The 14929-nt window shown below is 43.3% G+C and overlaps 1 protein-coding gene across 2 annotated transcripts; it reads right to left on the bottom strand.

Annotated features, from left to right (window-relative positions):
• Positions 1-1412: 1412 nt before the first annotated feature.
• zdhhc23b (zinc finger DHHC-type palmitoyltransferase 23b) lies at positions 1413-12419 on the bottom strand. 2 transcript variants are annotated; one of them, XM_036125595.1, is made up of 6 exons: positions 12037-12419; positions 9759-9931; positions 6197-6886; positions 4145-4312; positions 3278-3341; positions 1413-2181 (listed from the first exon to the last, which is right to left on the bottom strand). In XM_036125595.1, the coding sequence occupies exons 2-6, from the start codon at positions 9911-9913 to the stop codon at positions 1792-1794; spliced, it is 1467 nt and encodes a 488-aa protein (XP_035981488.1). In that variant the 5' UTR covers positions 9914-9931; positions 12037-12419; the 3' UTR covers positions 1413-1791. The 2 variants fall into 2 exon arrangements, with proteins under 2 accessions (XP_035981488.1, XP_012712868.2); XM_012857414.3 differs by lacking the exon at positions 3278-3341 and having other exon boundaries at positions 1789-2181; positions 12037-12412.
• Positions 12420-14929: the final 2510 nt, after the last annotated feature.

Genomic DNA, 14929 nt, shown 5'->3' with positions numbered 1-14929 from the left:
TCTCAGGCTGACGAGCGTGAGCTAGATGATCAGAGTGCTTTTCATGTGAGAGTGTGACAACGTGATACAGATTGGCTTTAATTATACAAATGCAATCAGCTACCACAGTACCTAAATTAGGCTCGTGTCATGATATTTCATTTATCCGGCGTAAATACCCATGATGCAATTTGCAAGGCAAAGCGCGGACAAGTGGCGTCAGGCAGATGAATGAGCCTCGCTAACGTAGTGAAAATCCCTTGAATGTTTCACATTTGGTCACGAAAAAAAAAAAAAAAAAAAAAACCTCATGTATCAGATTTTATGTGATAAACCGCCACAAAGCAGTATATAGTTACAAAATGGAAGAAAAACGATTGTTTCCTGATGGATTCTCTGAGTGAATTGCATTTTGTATTGTATCCATTCACTGAGTGAATACTTTGTCGACCAAACCTTCGCAGCTGCAGGTCTTCAGCGCTATGTCTCTACCAGCTGTGGACATCTGATATTTTTGCCCATTTTCTTGAAAGCATAGCTCAGACTGAGTCAGACTGGATGGAGGACGTTGGTGAACATCTTGCAACAGATTCCCAACTGGACGTAGCTCTGGACTTTGACTGGGCCGTTCTAGCACATGATCATGTTACCGTTTATAACGACTATTGTGCTGTAGTTATGGCTCTGCACTGCAAAAACAGAACTAAAAATAAGTTAAAAGTTTCTTGAAATGAGTGTATTTGTACTTACTTTGAGCAGGTAAATAAGATAATCTGCCAATGGAATAAGATTTTTGCACTTAAAATAGGAAGAAATCAACTCCATCAACTTATTTTAAGTGCAGTATATCTAATTATCTTATTTTAATGGTAAAATTACTCTTTCCATTGGCAGATAATCTAATTTATCTACTCAAATCAAGGACAAATGCACTCATTTCAAGTAAATTGTACTTATATCTAGTTCTATTTTTGCACTGTGCGTTCTTGGTCGCTCTCCTGGTGGTGTTGATGTTTCACAAGCACATTTTTCCACATATCAGCCGAGTCCCCTACACGCACATGGGACCTCTCCTTCACAGGTGGACAGATTTGTTGAATGGATGACTTGAAGTTCATGACCTGAGCTCTGGATCCCTGCTGCTCCATCCGTTACCCTGATGCCCTTTGCTGCTTCTCTGATTAATGCTCCCTTTGCCTAACCTGTCAGTTCAGGTAAACCGCCGTGTCTTGGTAGGTTTGTCGTGCCACACTCCCTCCATTTTCAGATGATTGATTGAGCAGTGCTCTCTGAGATCTTCCCAGCTGGAAACATTGTTTTTGTTTTTACCTAAACCTGGTTTTAAACCCCTTTGAAACCTTCTCTCTGACCTGCCTATGTGTCTTAGTCTACATGCTGTTTTTTCTGGTCACTGTTTTTCTCAAACATTTTTGTTTTATTTGCACAATACTGGTAAAATATGCATCATTTCACTTCCACATCTCAGCTATTCATGACTTTGTCTTGATCTATGACATAAAATCTAAAAAACCCAGAGGAATCTCCCCTTAGTTAATTGTTGTCTGTAGGAAAATCTATTTTTTATTAGAGTTTAGCTTCCTTACAGGTGTCTACAGTCTGAAAAGCAGCCGAGGCGTAAAGTCAGACTCCAAGTCGGAAGGGAGACATCCACAGTGGTGGCCGTGGGCGGATCCTGATGCATAGATGAGGTCCTGGTTGTCAGTCACCGTAGTGGATGTGAAAACGAGGGACTGAGTTGTGAAGCCAGTGTTGCTAAATGTCAAAGTGTGACTCCAGAGCTGCTGCTCCACCTTAAAGCACTGCGGACTCTGCTGGAGACAGGACAAGTTCACTCAACAGCTGCGAGCCGGCATGCACGAAGTGGCAACGCTGCCATCTAGTGGACAGCAGCGCTGCTACTCCCATATTGTCTCTCACACCAGGTCTGTGGGAGACGGACGCCTCAGTTTGTCCCTCATGGACATGAACTCGGACCAGTTGCTCCACAGACCTCGCGAGTAAACGCCGGTGTCCACCACCAGGCCCCAGCAGGCGCTGCGGGCGGTTTTCTCCCTCAGCGCGGCTCGTGCCTCCCGCTCCGTCACGTTGTAGCTGATGTTGATGACTTGCACTAGAAGGAGGTGCAGCAGGCCGCCCGTCACGATGCTGCTGTACCAAGCGCAGGTGAAGCAGAGAGCAGAGCTGGAGAACACAGAAAGGAACGGTCAGGTAAACTGAGACTCACCCGACACAGACATGCAGCTCTGAGCGGCATGGAGACTTGTGTTTAGCCAGCGGCAAGTTTGATCCACAACTTTTAAAGCATTTTTTTAAGTGATTATGTAAAAGGGTCTCTTATTACTGCTGCCTGCAGGGAACAGAAAATGCTTCACGAGGCTTTCTATCGCAAAGTGGGGAAAAAAATCCAAGATCTAACATTTAGAGTCTGTGATTGAGTGTCAGAGGAAACACATAAGTATTTAATTTGACGTACTTAATAAGTTAATTTGATTCAATGAGATAAAATAAACATTAAAGAGGGTCTAATGTGCTCGTTTGCAGCTGGGGAGTTTTACATTGTGGGAACTAAATAAGGCAGCTTTTGATGACTCGGCGTCATAGAGCCTCCAACCATCAACTGCAGAGGTTCCCAAACTTATCAGCCTGTGACTGGCGACCCGCTTTTGGTGAGATGGGGGGTGGTTTTCTTTTCTTTATAGAAATCACAAGTATAAAGTCATCAAATTATGAGAGTATAGTGGTGATTTTATGAGAACTCTCACAAAAGACCAGTCTCCCCCCTCTTATTGTCTTTATTACCTATTTTTGTACACCTATGATTGTAACTTTATTCTTGTAATTTCAAAAATAAAACAAGTATTACAACTATGGTTGATTAAAGAAAATAAATTACTAGCCACAGAGGACTACATTTTCGCAAAACAATGAAAGAATCTCAGATTAATTTCATGCATTTGAGAGAAAACACTGGGATGTTGTCTTATGTTGAATAGTTGTAAATTGGTGGAAAAAAATTATTTCACATGATTAAAGGCACAAATTTGCTATATTTAAAAAGTACATCTCTGACATTGATAAGTCAGATATTTGGATCATCTCACGACCCCTAATTAGGCAGCCCCTGATCTACTGTATAAAACACCTAAAGATCCCAGCGGAACGTCTTTCACAGCCAAAATTAAAAAGGAGGACAGAGCTGTTATGTTCTGCTGTCAACATAAAAAAGAAGCCTAAACACCGATTCCCTAGAATATGGGTCAATTTTAAGTGTACTTGCATAGAAATCTCCAAAAACAGCACAGTTTGAGTTGGTGGCCATGCTGAGGCTGCATCCCACGTCTCTACATAAAAAATAGAGAAGGACAAGCTGATATCAGCAGGAAGACCTGCAGGAAACAGAGGAGCGTGCCGAGCTTCCCGAGGACACACACAGCGATTACATTTCACTAAAAACGTCGCACACGATGGGAACCGTCTCACAATCTGATGTAAAACAGTCATGGTAAAAAGAAAGTATATTATAAGCGAGTTCTGGGATCTTATGTGTTTGGACTATAGTGCAGATGTATTTATAGTATTTGAACTGTTGCTCCTCATGTTACAACCACAGACTTGATGGATTTCACAGATTTTCTTTGTGTGATAGTCCAACACAAAAGTAGTGCATATGGCAGGACTGCACAAAAGAAAATAAGAGGGGAAAACTATCCACCTTTAGACACGTACAGCAGGTAGAGACCTAACCCGAAGGAATGGCAGATTTCTGTGTAGCAAGAGGTGGTTCTACAAAGTACTACAAACACTGGGCCTACGGTACAGTACCTATGCTGACATGAGTTATTTTAATTAAGTGAACACTTATTTGTAATAAATGAACTACTTTACATTAGGGCAAGTTTAATTTTCCTTCAATAACTATGAGCTACAGGTCGATCCCCCGACAATACAATGAAGTTTATGGCTGTAAAGCTTAAAAAAAAAAAAACATGCAAAACATCGAGAGGTGTGAATACCTTTGCATGCCAGTGTACTATAAAGGCTCTCTGGCGTGAGCTTATATTCTAACAAAACTTACAAAAGAAAACATTTCTTAAAAAAATGTCTGTTTCGGTTTTCCTAAGTAGGAAAGTGGAGCGAGCAGAACCTGTAGTGGTCGTAGACCCCGGGGCAGTAGAGCAAGGCGGTGAGGACGCTCTGCTGGGGACACACGCTCCGCAGCACCAGGCCGATGCCGCACAGCGACGTCAGCAGGAAGCAGACCAGCGTCAGCAGGAAGCTCCGGTGGTTGGCCTGGCCCACGCAGTTGTTTATCCTGGACCGAGACGAGCACAGGTACACGGTGAAGAACCAAAGGAGCAGAGCAAACATCATGAAACCAAGCGAACGCAGACGCAGGCAGGGACTGAGGGAACGCCGGCTCCCTCTCTGGACCACATCTACCTGGATCACGGGCCTTATGTAGCACAAATAATGGCGGATAAGGACTGGTGGCAAGACAAAACCCTCACTTTGGTGATCTTTAACTAAGCATTTAAATCGTTCCTTCTACACTGAAGGCTCCACGCGTTTCCAGAAGCAGAAACTGCGTACATTTCACATTTATTTCGGTTTGGCGCTAATCCACACAGGATCAAACGTATGCGTGGAGGCTTAAACTTTGTTGAGCAAGTTTCAGAGAAAGCCAAACAGTCAGTAGAGCTCGTTTCGTTTGGCTGGCTCCTTGGTATGGACTTGTGTTTTTGTTTAAGCAAAGTTCACAAATGTTCAACGGAGTAGAGCCCAGAAGCTTAATGGTCAGCTTTATCCATTCTTTGCCGAAGTTGCACACATGGAGAAGCTAAACGCCTTCTGGAGTAAATGTTTCTGGTCATATATAGGGGGGGGAAAAAAGAGAAGAATAATATTTGTGTAAATCTGAGCAAGGCTTTCAAAGCTAAAGACACAGTATGAACGGTCAGGCATGGTAGCACACTGCAAAAACTGAACTAAAAATAAGTAAAAATGTATCGAAATTAGTACGTTTATCCTTGATTTGAGCAGGTAAATAACATTATCTGCCAATAGAATGAGTATTTCTACCCCTAAAATAAGATAATTAGATATAATGCACTTGAAATAAGACAATGGAGATGAGTTGCTCCTGTTTTAAGTGCAAAAATCTTATTCCATTGGCAAATCGTCTTATTGACCTGCTTAAATCAAGGACAAATACACTAATTTTAAGAACATTTTAGTTATTTTTAGTTCCGTTTTTGCAGTGCATCATGTTGTGGGCCTGTTTGGCGGCCTGCTTGGTGCATTGCACAAAGGTGGTTGAGCATCCCCAAATCCTTTACCGTCACTGGAGGTCAGTACCTCAGTGGCTGGGAGGTAGACACAACCGGACAAAGATCCCAAAAACAGACGGATAAAGCAGACAGCACCAAACTTCTGGGACGACTCCACCCAGAAAATCTAAGAGCAACGCCTAAACACCAAGAAACTAGCCAGATTAAATGAAATGCATCTTTTCTGCCAAGAAAAATGTGACATGAATTTAAAACAGGGTGCTTGCTCTTTTTCCAAATTAAAATTCCAGACTTTTTTAAAACTGATATTTTTTTTCCCCAAGACCTTAACTTTATGTACTTGTATACTTGTGTGCCTACTGCCTACTTCATTGGTTGAGATTGCACAAAGTGTTTATTAGAAATGTTAATTTTTATAGGCTAGTATTTAATGAACAAATGCATTATTCACAGTAAATTATGCTTTTACTGATGAAAACGTTTCAAAACATGAAAATCACAAGTACATGAATTTCACATCAAACAAGTGTTTGATTCCATTAGGCTAATACAGTACGTCACCAGTTAGTAAAATTATAGTTTTATAGCCTACCTTCCTATTTCTCATTTCACAATGCCTTTGAGCATACTGTAAAATTCTACCATACATTTTTTTCACATACTTTATTAAGACTTTCACACAAAATTCAAGACTTTTCAAGGTCTGGAAAACAGTGTTTCAAAATTCCATACTTATTAAGACTTTCAAGACTTGCGCAAGCACCCTGTGAAATGAGCTAAAATGATGTCAGGAGCCTGGTGAAGGAGGGTTTCTCTAATATTAGGATGTACGGGTTAATATTTCCCACCAAGACTGGATGTAAACCTTTTTCTCATTTGACATATGGCACAGATTGAACGACACCCACCAGACGCAGTGGTGGTCGAGGCGCAGCACGCACACGCCGCAGATCCGACAGTGTCCCGCCCTCGGTGGCCGCACGACCCTGCACGCCGAGCACCAGCTCCTCCGGCCGCTTTCCTTCAACTCTGACCCGTCCGGCTCCGACGGCCCCATCCGGTGGACCGCAGTCATCGGCGCCTCCCGCGTCCCCCCGTTGAGGGAGGTGTCCCCGTCTGCCGCGGCGCTGTGGTACGTCACCGTGCTGTGGACGGCCCGGTGGTCCAGCCGAACGACGCCGGGATCCCTCTTGGTGTGGACGAGAGCCAGCAGGGTGAGGACGACCCCCGAGCTCACGGCCGCCAGCTCCACCTCGCCGACGTCGCCGCGCGGAAACACCTCCGAGACGAACAGGTAGTACATGTAGGCCAGGGAGAAGAGCGCCAGGCTGAGGAAGAAGAGCGTCCGGCCCTTTTTGCGGTGGGTGAAGAAGTAGTACCACAACACCAGGCCGGGCAGGGCCGTCAGAACCAGCACGCCGAGCAGGAAGTGGAGGGCGGCGAGGCGCAGCAGGCCCGGAAGGAGGACGAGAGGAGGGACGATGGACAGATCCAGCTTCCGGGCTCCGCCCCAAAACCAGGGTACCCGGAGCCGGTCTGAGACGACCGCGGCCACATGCGACAGGGATTCGGGTTTCTGAGGCGCTCTCTTTAGAAACCTAAAGAAACAAAACAAAAGAACCTGGTAAAGTAATTTTTTTTAACGCCGTTCATCCCAAATGGTCAAACGTTTGTCTGAAAGGGCCAACAGTTCCAGCTTCATGGTTCATCACGCAAAGCAGACGCATCAATAACGTCCTTTTCCTTCAGCGCCGCAGAGTCCAAACTGACTTCATTTTAAAAAAAAGCTGAGCCCAAAAGGAGCAACATCAGCGGCACACAGCACCTACACCTCATCTGGACAGCCTCTGTTAGCAGTCCTCTTACTGTTTTCTTTATTCGTCTCTCACATCATGGTAGAGGGATTCTTGCTCATCTTCTTTTTTGACTCACTTGAAGTCTGTCGTGACGTGTTTGTGCTTGCATGTTGGCTTTGGTTTTCCCTAAACATGGCACTGGCATTTTGGCCTCTACCCTGGTCTCAACTAAACCAAAGTTACGGACACTGTGGCTGCTACAAGACAAGAGATGCTGAAAACTGATTTTCTCTGCACTCTTGTACAATGACAATAGCTGTGTCTCAATTTGCAGGCTGCGTCCTTCGAAGGACGCATTTTAGGGCCGGTTACGTCACAACGATGCGCGGAGGCTGTCCCGTTTGGCAAAAATTCTGAGGATGCTTCAAATGCCGCCTTCGAATGCGTCCTCCTTTGCCCCGAATTCTGAGGATGCACCGCTACCATCCTCAGTGGCCTTGCCTGCCATAAGATTTCCCGAGGTGCTTTGCGCGCTTTTTTAGTGATAGTGAAAGTAGTGATTTAAGTCAGTTATTTACAGGGTTTGTACACATTTAACTATTCAATTCAAATTACTAAAGTTACAAACATAAGCTTATACCAAGTCTTACAAATAAATCTAAAGGGCTGGCAATAGATGGAGAATTAAAAAATAAAGATTTTTCTTTTTTTAAAGGAGATAAGATGGTGGTGGGGGGTAATTATTTTCAACTCACAGCTGGATGGCCAACAACAAAATCTCTTCTGAAGTCATTGCTGATGTCTTTATGCCCTGGCATTGTCATGTTAAAATGGTTAAGAATACTACTGTCACCTGTGTGTTGTATCCCTTGCTAGTTCATGGCGAGAGTAAACACAAACCTCTTTACGTTATGTGTAGAACTTCTGCTCATTGCGGCTTTCCACATATTTAAAATAAATCTTTATCGCTGCTATAGAAACAGCAGAAGCTGTCTTTGGTTCTCCACAATCACTATCAAGCCATTTCCTTCTGGATAATTTTCACCTAAACTAGTGCACTCTCACAAACTCCCACAGGTGCTGGGCCCCAGGTGTTAAATGTTCACTTATATACAGAAAGGCTATAATTTATTTACTTTCTTTTACTTTCTTTTTTTAGGTATCACATTACACATGTCAGCTTAAATAATAATACATATGATTTAGCAATGGTATCAAGGTGTTACTCGATTGTATCTGTTGCTTTATGCCTGTTGGTTGTGCTGTTTTTTTTGTGTCTCTTTCCAGGTGATGGAGCAGACAGAGGACGTTTTATCATTCTCTTCCTTTTATCTCTTCTTTCTTTCACCTCTTCTCTTTCTCTTTTTTTTTCTCTTCTTGTTCTTCCTTTACTCTCCTACTTTCCCATTGTAGTGTCCATATAATTTGAAATTCTCCCTGCAGGAATCACAATAAAGCTATTTACACGCACAAATCAAGGGGAGCATTATGGCGAAAGCTGTTTGCTCCACTTGTGAAAGTAAAATCTGTCGAGCTCTATTTGGCATTAAGACATCAATTCTTATTGCCACATTTCTAGACAGGACACTGGGAAAAAAAAAAAAAAAAAGAAACAGCAGAAGCCAGCAGCAGTGGACGGACGATGATGCTGGGTTTTCACAGGTAAGGAGCAACTTGCCGAGTTAAGCGTCTGCAAGGAGAAACCAAGCAGCTACTGGGAGAGGCTTTTCTCTGATATCTCAGAGTAACTCTCATTTCCACTCTAAAATATTTGATCCTGTATTGTTAAAGGTAGCCCAGGGAGAAGGCCGTGAGTCAGGGGAGAGACCAGGCTGGAGCACTGAATGGGAGAGCCTGCAGACAGTGACAGGGCAGACCATTGAGTCTTTGTTTGGTTTATTTGGTAAATATATATTTTCAGACATTATTTGACTTCTGCATTACTTGCATTCTTAAAGGAAGCAGGGGTACGTCACGCCATTTTTCTTTATCTTGATTAATTGCTGTTACAGATTAGACTAAAAAGTGGATTTGTTTAGTGTTGGGTCACTTTCTGTGTTCATGCTAATAGATTAAATTATGAGGCTTACCACCCTGTTACCTTGTCTCTCACAGTCCATATCGTGTGATAAGTAATCATTTATTTACAGGGATGCTTTTTGACCAAACATCTCATCATGTTCGGTGTTTTCATTTGGCACCTTATGATGTGGCTACTTGCCCTGTAGATGTCAGTGGATCATTGCGTCAACTCAACCAGAGTTTGGGAGCTAAAACTTTAGATTCTGTTCATTTAAAGAACTAAAGTTGGTCGCCCGGTGCTGCAAATGCTGCTGGTGGTGATCATGTGGTTCCTTTGCCACTGGAGAGGCTTCTGAAAAAAGATGCCCCCCCCCCCTCACTTCTGAGATGATGGATCCACCCTTGGATTCGGTTGTGTTTTTTTGTACGCTTCAGGATTCATTTCAGTAAAAGGGACTAGAAGTTTAAGTTCTTTAAAAATAGAGTACAAATGTTTCACTTGTGGTCCAAAACTAATGGATGTGAAGATTTCTCAATGTTGCTGGGTTAAAACAAGAACCCTGCAAAGTCCCCATTTAGGTTTTTGCCAAGAACATTATGCAAATGCCCCCACATTTTTACCCTAGTCTGAGTTTCACTCCTCTGGTCTCACCTGTCGCAGGCGTCGTCCAGGTCCTCGCAGTCACAGCAGCACGCCGCGACGTGGCTGCGCTCCCCGTGCCTGTTCACATACTCGCAGCAGCACAACACTTCCTCCTTCTCCTCCTCCTCCTCCTCTTTCAGCTCCCTCTTGGCTCGCTTTTTCATGGCCGATGGCACCTCAACCTGTGGGGGGTTCCAAAAATACAAGAAAAAAAAAAGAAAAAACATTAACTGGCCAGTTATTTGTGCGAGTGCTCAGGTTGTACGTTGCAAAAAACCTTACAACGTTACAACCACAAACTTCAGTGAAGGCACGTCATATCAAGTCATATCAAGCGGTGTACGTGCTTTTTGCAAGCCACTGAGATCAGCAGTTAAATGATGTAAAAAGTGCCAGATGAGCCCCAGGAAAAGAAAACACAATAAGCAAATATGACTCCAAACCCGCTTTGCTGAAATAATCTCTTAATACAGCAGATTATCAAACATTTGCACATGTTTCAGACCATGGAGCGCTTCCAAAACCATTTTTCCCACACATCGCTGCTAAGTAAACCCCCTTGTCGCTTGACCTGACCCGGTCCGGTCCGCTTTCCACACATCTGCCACACATCTGTCGTGCTTTAATGAGTCACAGCAAGACAGGCCTCCCACCCCTTTCCGCCAGCTGCCGTATTTATAGCTCAGACGGGTTTAGGCTGAGGTGTCGTCAGCATTTACAGCAGTCGCGGGTCTGCAGTGTCGTCTAAATCAAACATTGATGATTTAAAAGAGAGCAGTTAGGTGGGATTAATCCTTCGGATGAGTCGAGCCTTCCCCTGCAGTGGGATCCGACTCTGTTTAGGTCTGACTGAGCCTCTGACCCCCTGAATGCATGACGGTGAGCTCACAGTGGTCATTCTGAGTAACTGACGCTAGACAGCATGTTACTAATGCAACACTTCACATGCAGTCATGTTGTGCTTTGACAGCTGCAGTTCTTTGAGTGCCTCTGTAGGTGGGATTAGGATTAGGAACCCAGAAATCTCTGCAGCTGGTAACATCTACTGACCAGGCCTCTGTCTCACCCTGGGAATCCTGGCTCTGCAGCCTGGATCCTTCCAGAGCTGCAGAGCTGTTTCTGCTACCTTTTTTAGGAAGCCACTTTGGAAAACTGATTTTTTTTGTAGTTAAAGTTACCATAAAGTTGAATTAAGTATACATCCATCACATCCAACCATTAAAAGACTGTAAAAACCCCTACTTGCTCTCCAAATATACATGCTTAAAAGTGGCAATGCTGTTAGTTCAGCTGCGGCTTCACTATTATTTAATTTAACCCTCATGCGCATACTTTCTGTAGAAAGTCAGAGAGATCTTATAATATGTAAATTTATGAACTTGAATAGATAGAAATAGTTTTGGTCTTCCATGCTGACACAAAACTGGAACGGTTTGGTCTGATTTATTGTGGGATAGTAACAATAAAAATTGGGGTAGGTATTTTAATTTAATTTTTCGAAGAAGCCATCTTTTTTTTCCCCAGGCAGCATGTAGTTTTGATTATTGACCTTTGTCATAGCAATGCAACCCTAAGTACCTTGGATAGTCTATTCATTTGCAACAGAAAGAGAAAAGTACATTTATATAAGTAATTTCTACTTTCCCCCCCCCCCACCCCCCCAAAAAAAAAATATTGTTTGTTGATAAACAAAGGGAATTTGATATTAATATCCAGGGATTTACTCTTGATCATAAACTACCCCTCAAATGCTAAAAAAGCAAAAAAAATGATGGTAAAGTAGGAAAATGCAAATTTATCTTTCAGAAAGCTTTCTAACACTTACGTTTGAAAAATTTAATTTAATACAGCTCTGTCTCTTTAAGTGCATGTCAGTAGCAAACTGACCCCTAAAGCTCTTTAATGTTTACCAATATGGACCCACGCAGGCTGACATTAATCCCATTCAACTTCAATAAAATTGTATTTATATAGCAACACCATCGCAGTATTTTATATTTTACTTAACAAAAAGAAGCATTTTTTTAATGGGAAGCTGTATATTACACATTATGTGAACTTTACAGCTGAAATTACTTTTTATTTGTGTTGTTACAGTAGAATTATAATTTGAAACTTTATTTTAATTTCATCGCTAAATTACCGACTTTCCTTACATTGAAACAAGACATGTTAAATGCTGTTTGCAGTGGGTAAACAAAGTAGGTAGTTTTATTTATGCATTGTCGTTCTTCAGCCTGCACACACCGGCAGCTGGTCCTCCACCTGTGAGCCCAGACAGACCTACCTGAACACCGGCCTCCTACATGCTGCTTCCCCGCTCCGCCTCCGCCTCCACCTGGGCATGGGCTCCAGCGAGCCTCCCTCCTCGGGGGAAGCCCCGCTGGCTGCTGGTAGCCGCGGCTCGTATCCGGTGTTTCCTTCCGCTACACGGGGCTCGCTGTGCGGCGCAGCTCACCTGAACACCGGCTCTCAGCGAAGAGTAATGACCGCATTAAAGGTGACAAAGACCGCAGCATAGAGCTTTCTCCGGGTTCTGCTTCCTGGTTCTGGTCCAGTTTTTTGTCCGGAGTCCCGAGGCTGTGCAGCTGAAAGGAAGCGTTTCCTTCCTGATGTGTGATGAGGCAGACTTTCCCCGCCCAGAACTTCTACTGCCACATAATTATATATTTATAGCTACAGGAGAAACACTATAAACACTTGGCAGTGTTTAAAGACATTATACAGGCTCCTTTGTGCATGTCAAGAAGTTGTTATTTTATTTTTATCAACTTTAGGTCGAGCGCAGCGTGCAGCACCAGCAGGGGCGGCTCTAATGTGACCGGCGCCCTGGGCCTAAAAGTACCCAGAAGTCACGCGATGACGTCACCACTTAATTTGCATATATCTATATTTATTTGTAGTCCAGGCAAGGGTGTAAGAATAAGTAGCTTTTGGAAAGTAAAAAAAAAAACGTGATTAAAAATACTTTAAATATGTTTGAAACTATAAATGAACTTTCTCAAATAATGTGTACATTTTAACATATTGCATGAATCCACACTACATACAAGAGATTTTACCAAAAAAGCCGGTTATCAAAGGGGGACGCACAGTGGATAAGGTGAACAAGTGATTTCCCTGATTATTATCTTGATAAACAGACTGATGCGATTTTTCCGGAGATGTAGGAAAGGAACGCCGAGTCACTCACTGAACTGCTACGCATGCACAAGACCATCTGTCCTGCTCGTCCGCTCCTCGGGGGGGGGGGTCACATAAAAGAATCTCCCAAATCTACTCTGTTCTTATTTATTTTAAAGCCTTCTTCTGCTTCTCATAAACTTGTAAGACAGTTTACGTCTTGCGACTCTCGGCTATTTTCAGCTGCAATGAACGGCTAACACCACAGCTAACCGGATACATAAACTAAACACAAGAAGTACGCATGCACAGCCCGCAAATGGAAACTAGCATGGAATGTGCACGCACATTGCCGTCATGTGAACACGTGAAGATTGACACGTGGGACAACCAGTAGAAAAAATTATCTCCCAGAACTTGAAGCCAAAAGAAGATCATCCACTGTACCTTTAAGCACGTTTATTGTCTAATTGAGTCTTTTAACTTCACATAGAGAATATCTAGACTTACACAAGTATGTGGCCACACACTGGACCTTGTCCCTTGTCTGTTTCATACCTGAAGAGTTTTGACGCTGTATTCAGTGGCACCACCAGGGGGTGTCCAGGGGTGGCCATGCCCCCCCCCCCCCCCCCCCTCCTTCCCTTGCCATGTCCTGGCCACCACACTGACCACCACACTAGCCAGTGTAAATTGTAGTAGCATAACTTTAGCATTTCATCCCATTATGCACAGCCAGCAAGGCAGCCGCTCTTCTTGACCTTCTATCACGCTTTTATTTGTATCTGCCAGTATCTACTTTCCCCTTGACATTGTTTTGTTTTTAAATAAATGAATAAATGTACACCTAATTCCTAATATAATTACACGATAACAAGGAATTGTTGTTCAACTCAAAATGATCATTAGTAACAATAAAAATCAAACAATAAACCATAAGATGTTAGTAGGCATTTAATTAAGTCTTTAAAATAGTTTTCTACGGGCAGCGTTACAACAGTAGAATACATCCTGAAATTATGGCTTTTAGTTTCAGTGTGCCACGCCAAGCTTTTAAATGGCCCCATCTGGCCACCCCTATGAAAGGTTTCTGGAGGCGCCACTGGCTGTATTATCATAAGTCTGTGTTGACATTACTTTGTCCAGCAGCCGTTTTACACCTTGTGCTCCTGCGACACAGAAATGTGTCATTCCTGAGTCTCTGCTGTCAGACACAGAGGGGGTAATGCTCCGTTCTATTTACCTGGGAAGTCGGAACTAGGAGCTGGGAGTGGCATGATGTTGTGTCTGGGAGTGTTCTGCATGGCTAGAATTGCTTCTGTGGCCTCGCTTAGTGCTGCTCCTGTGCCGCACCTGTGCTGCACCTGTGCATAGGGATATCATGTAAATCTGTCGCTTGGTCTGAACGCACATTGACGTTCAATGTGAACGCATGTTGACATGGCCACGGCTGGGAAAGCTGCAGTTTTGTTGGTAGTACTGCAGTACTTTCCACATGCAAACCCCACTTTTGATTTCTTCGGTTCAGAGCTACAACCGCTACTCGTCTTTAAGCACTGTAACATTGATTTTAGACCTACTCTTACAACTGTGTCTTGTAAAATAAACATGTTTTCATCACAGCTTAATGTTGTTGACGCAAGGCACTGCCGTACTGGATCCGACAATCGGCCCTGATAAAAATGTTTCAGACTTTCGGAGGGGGAAGAACAACTTCCGCGTCCGGTCCAGTTCCCACTGCAACTGGAACGCAGCTTTAGCTCCTGGTTGCGCTCTGGCTGCTAAACTATATTGGATGCAGTAGCTCCATTAAAAAACAGGCAGCATTAAGGGGAAGCTGAGCCCTGGCTAAACAACACCACTGGAGTGGCCAGACACGAGAGCCGAAAAGCTGAACGGAAGTGGTAAAAAAAGGCAAGCTGCGGGTGTCATTTAAAGTATTGCAGGAGTTTTAGCATTATCAGGCTTAACACACAAAAATTATTTATCAAATGTCCTCGTGCTATAAACCAGGTGTTATTTATAACTATTGATTGTTCTAAATGGTTCTTAAATTG

This window comes from Fundulus heteroclitus, chromosome 21 (assembly GCF_011125445.2).
Source record: "Fundulus heteroclitus isolate FHET01 chromosome 21, MU-UCD_Fhet_4.1, whole genome shotgun sequence".
Classification (NCBI taxonomy): domain Eukaryota; kingdom Metazoa; phylum Chordata; class Actinopteri; order Cyprinodontiformes; family Fundulidae; genus Fundulus; species Fundulus heteroclitus.
This window is presented reverse-complemented; position numbering and strand designations above follow the sequence as displayed.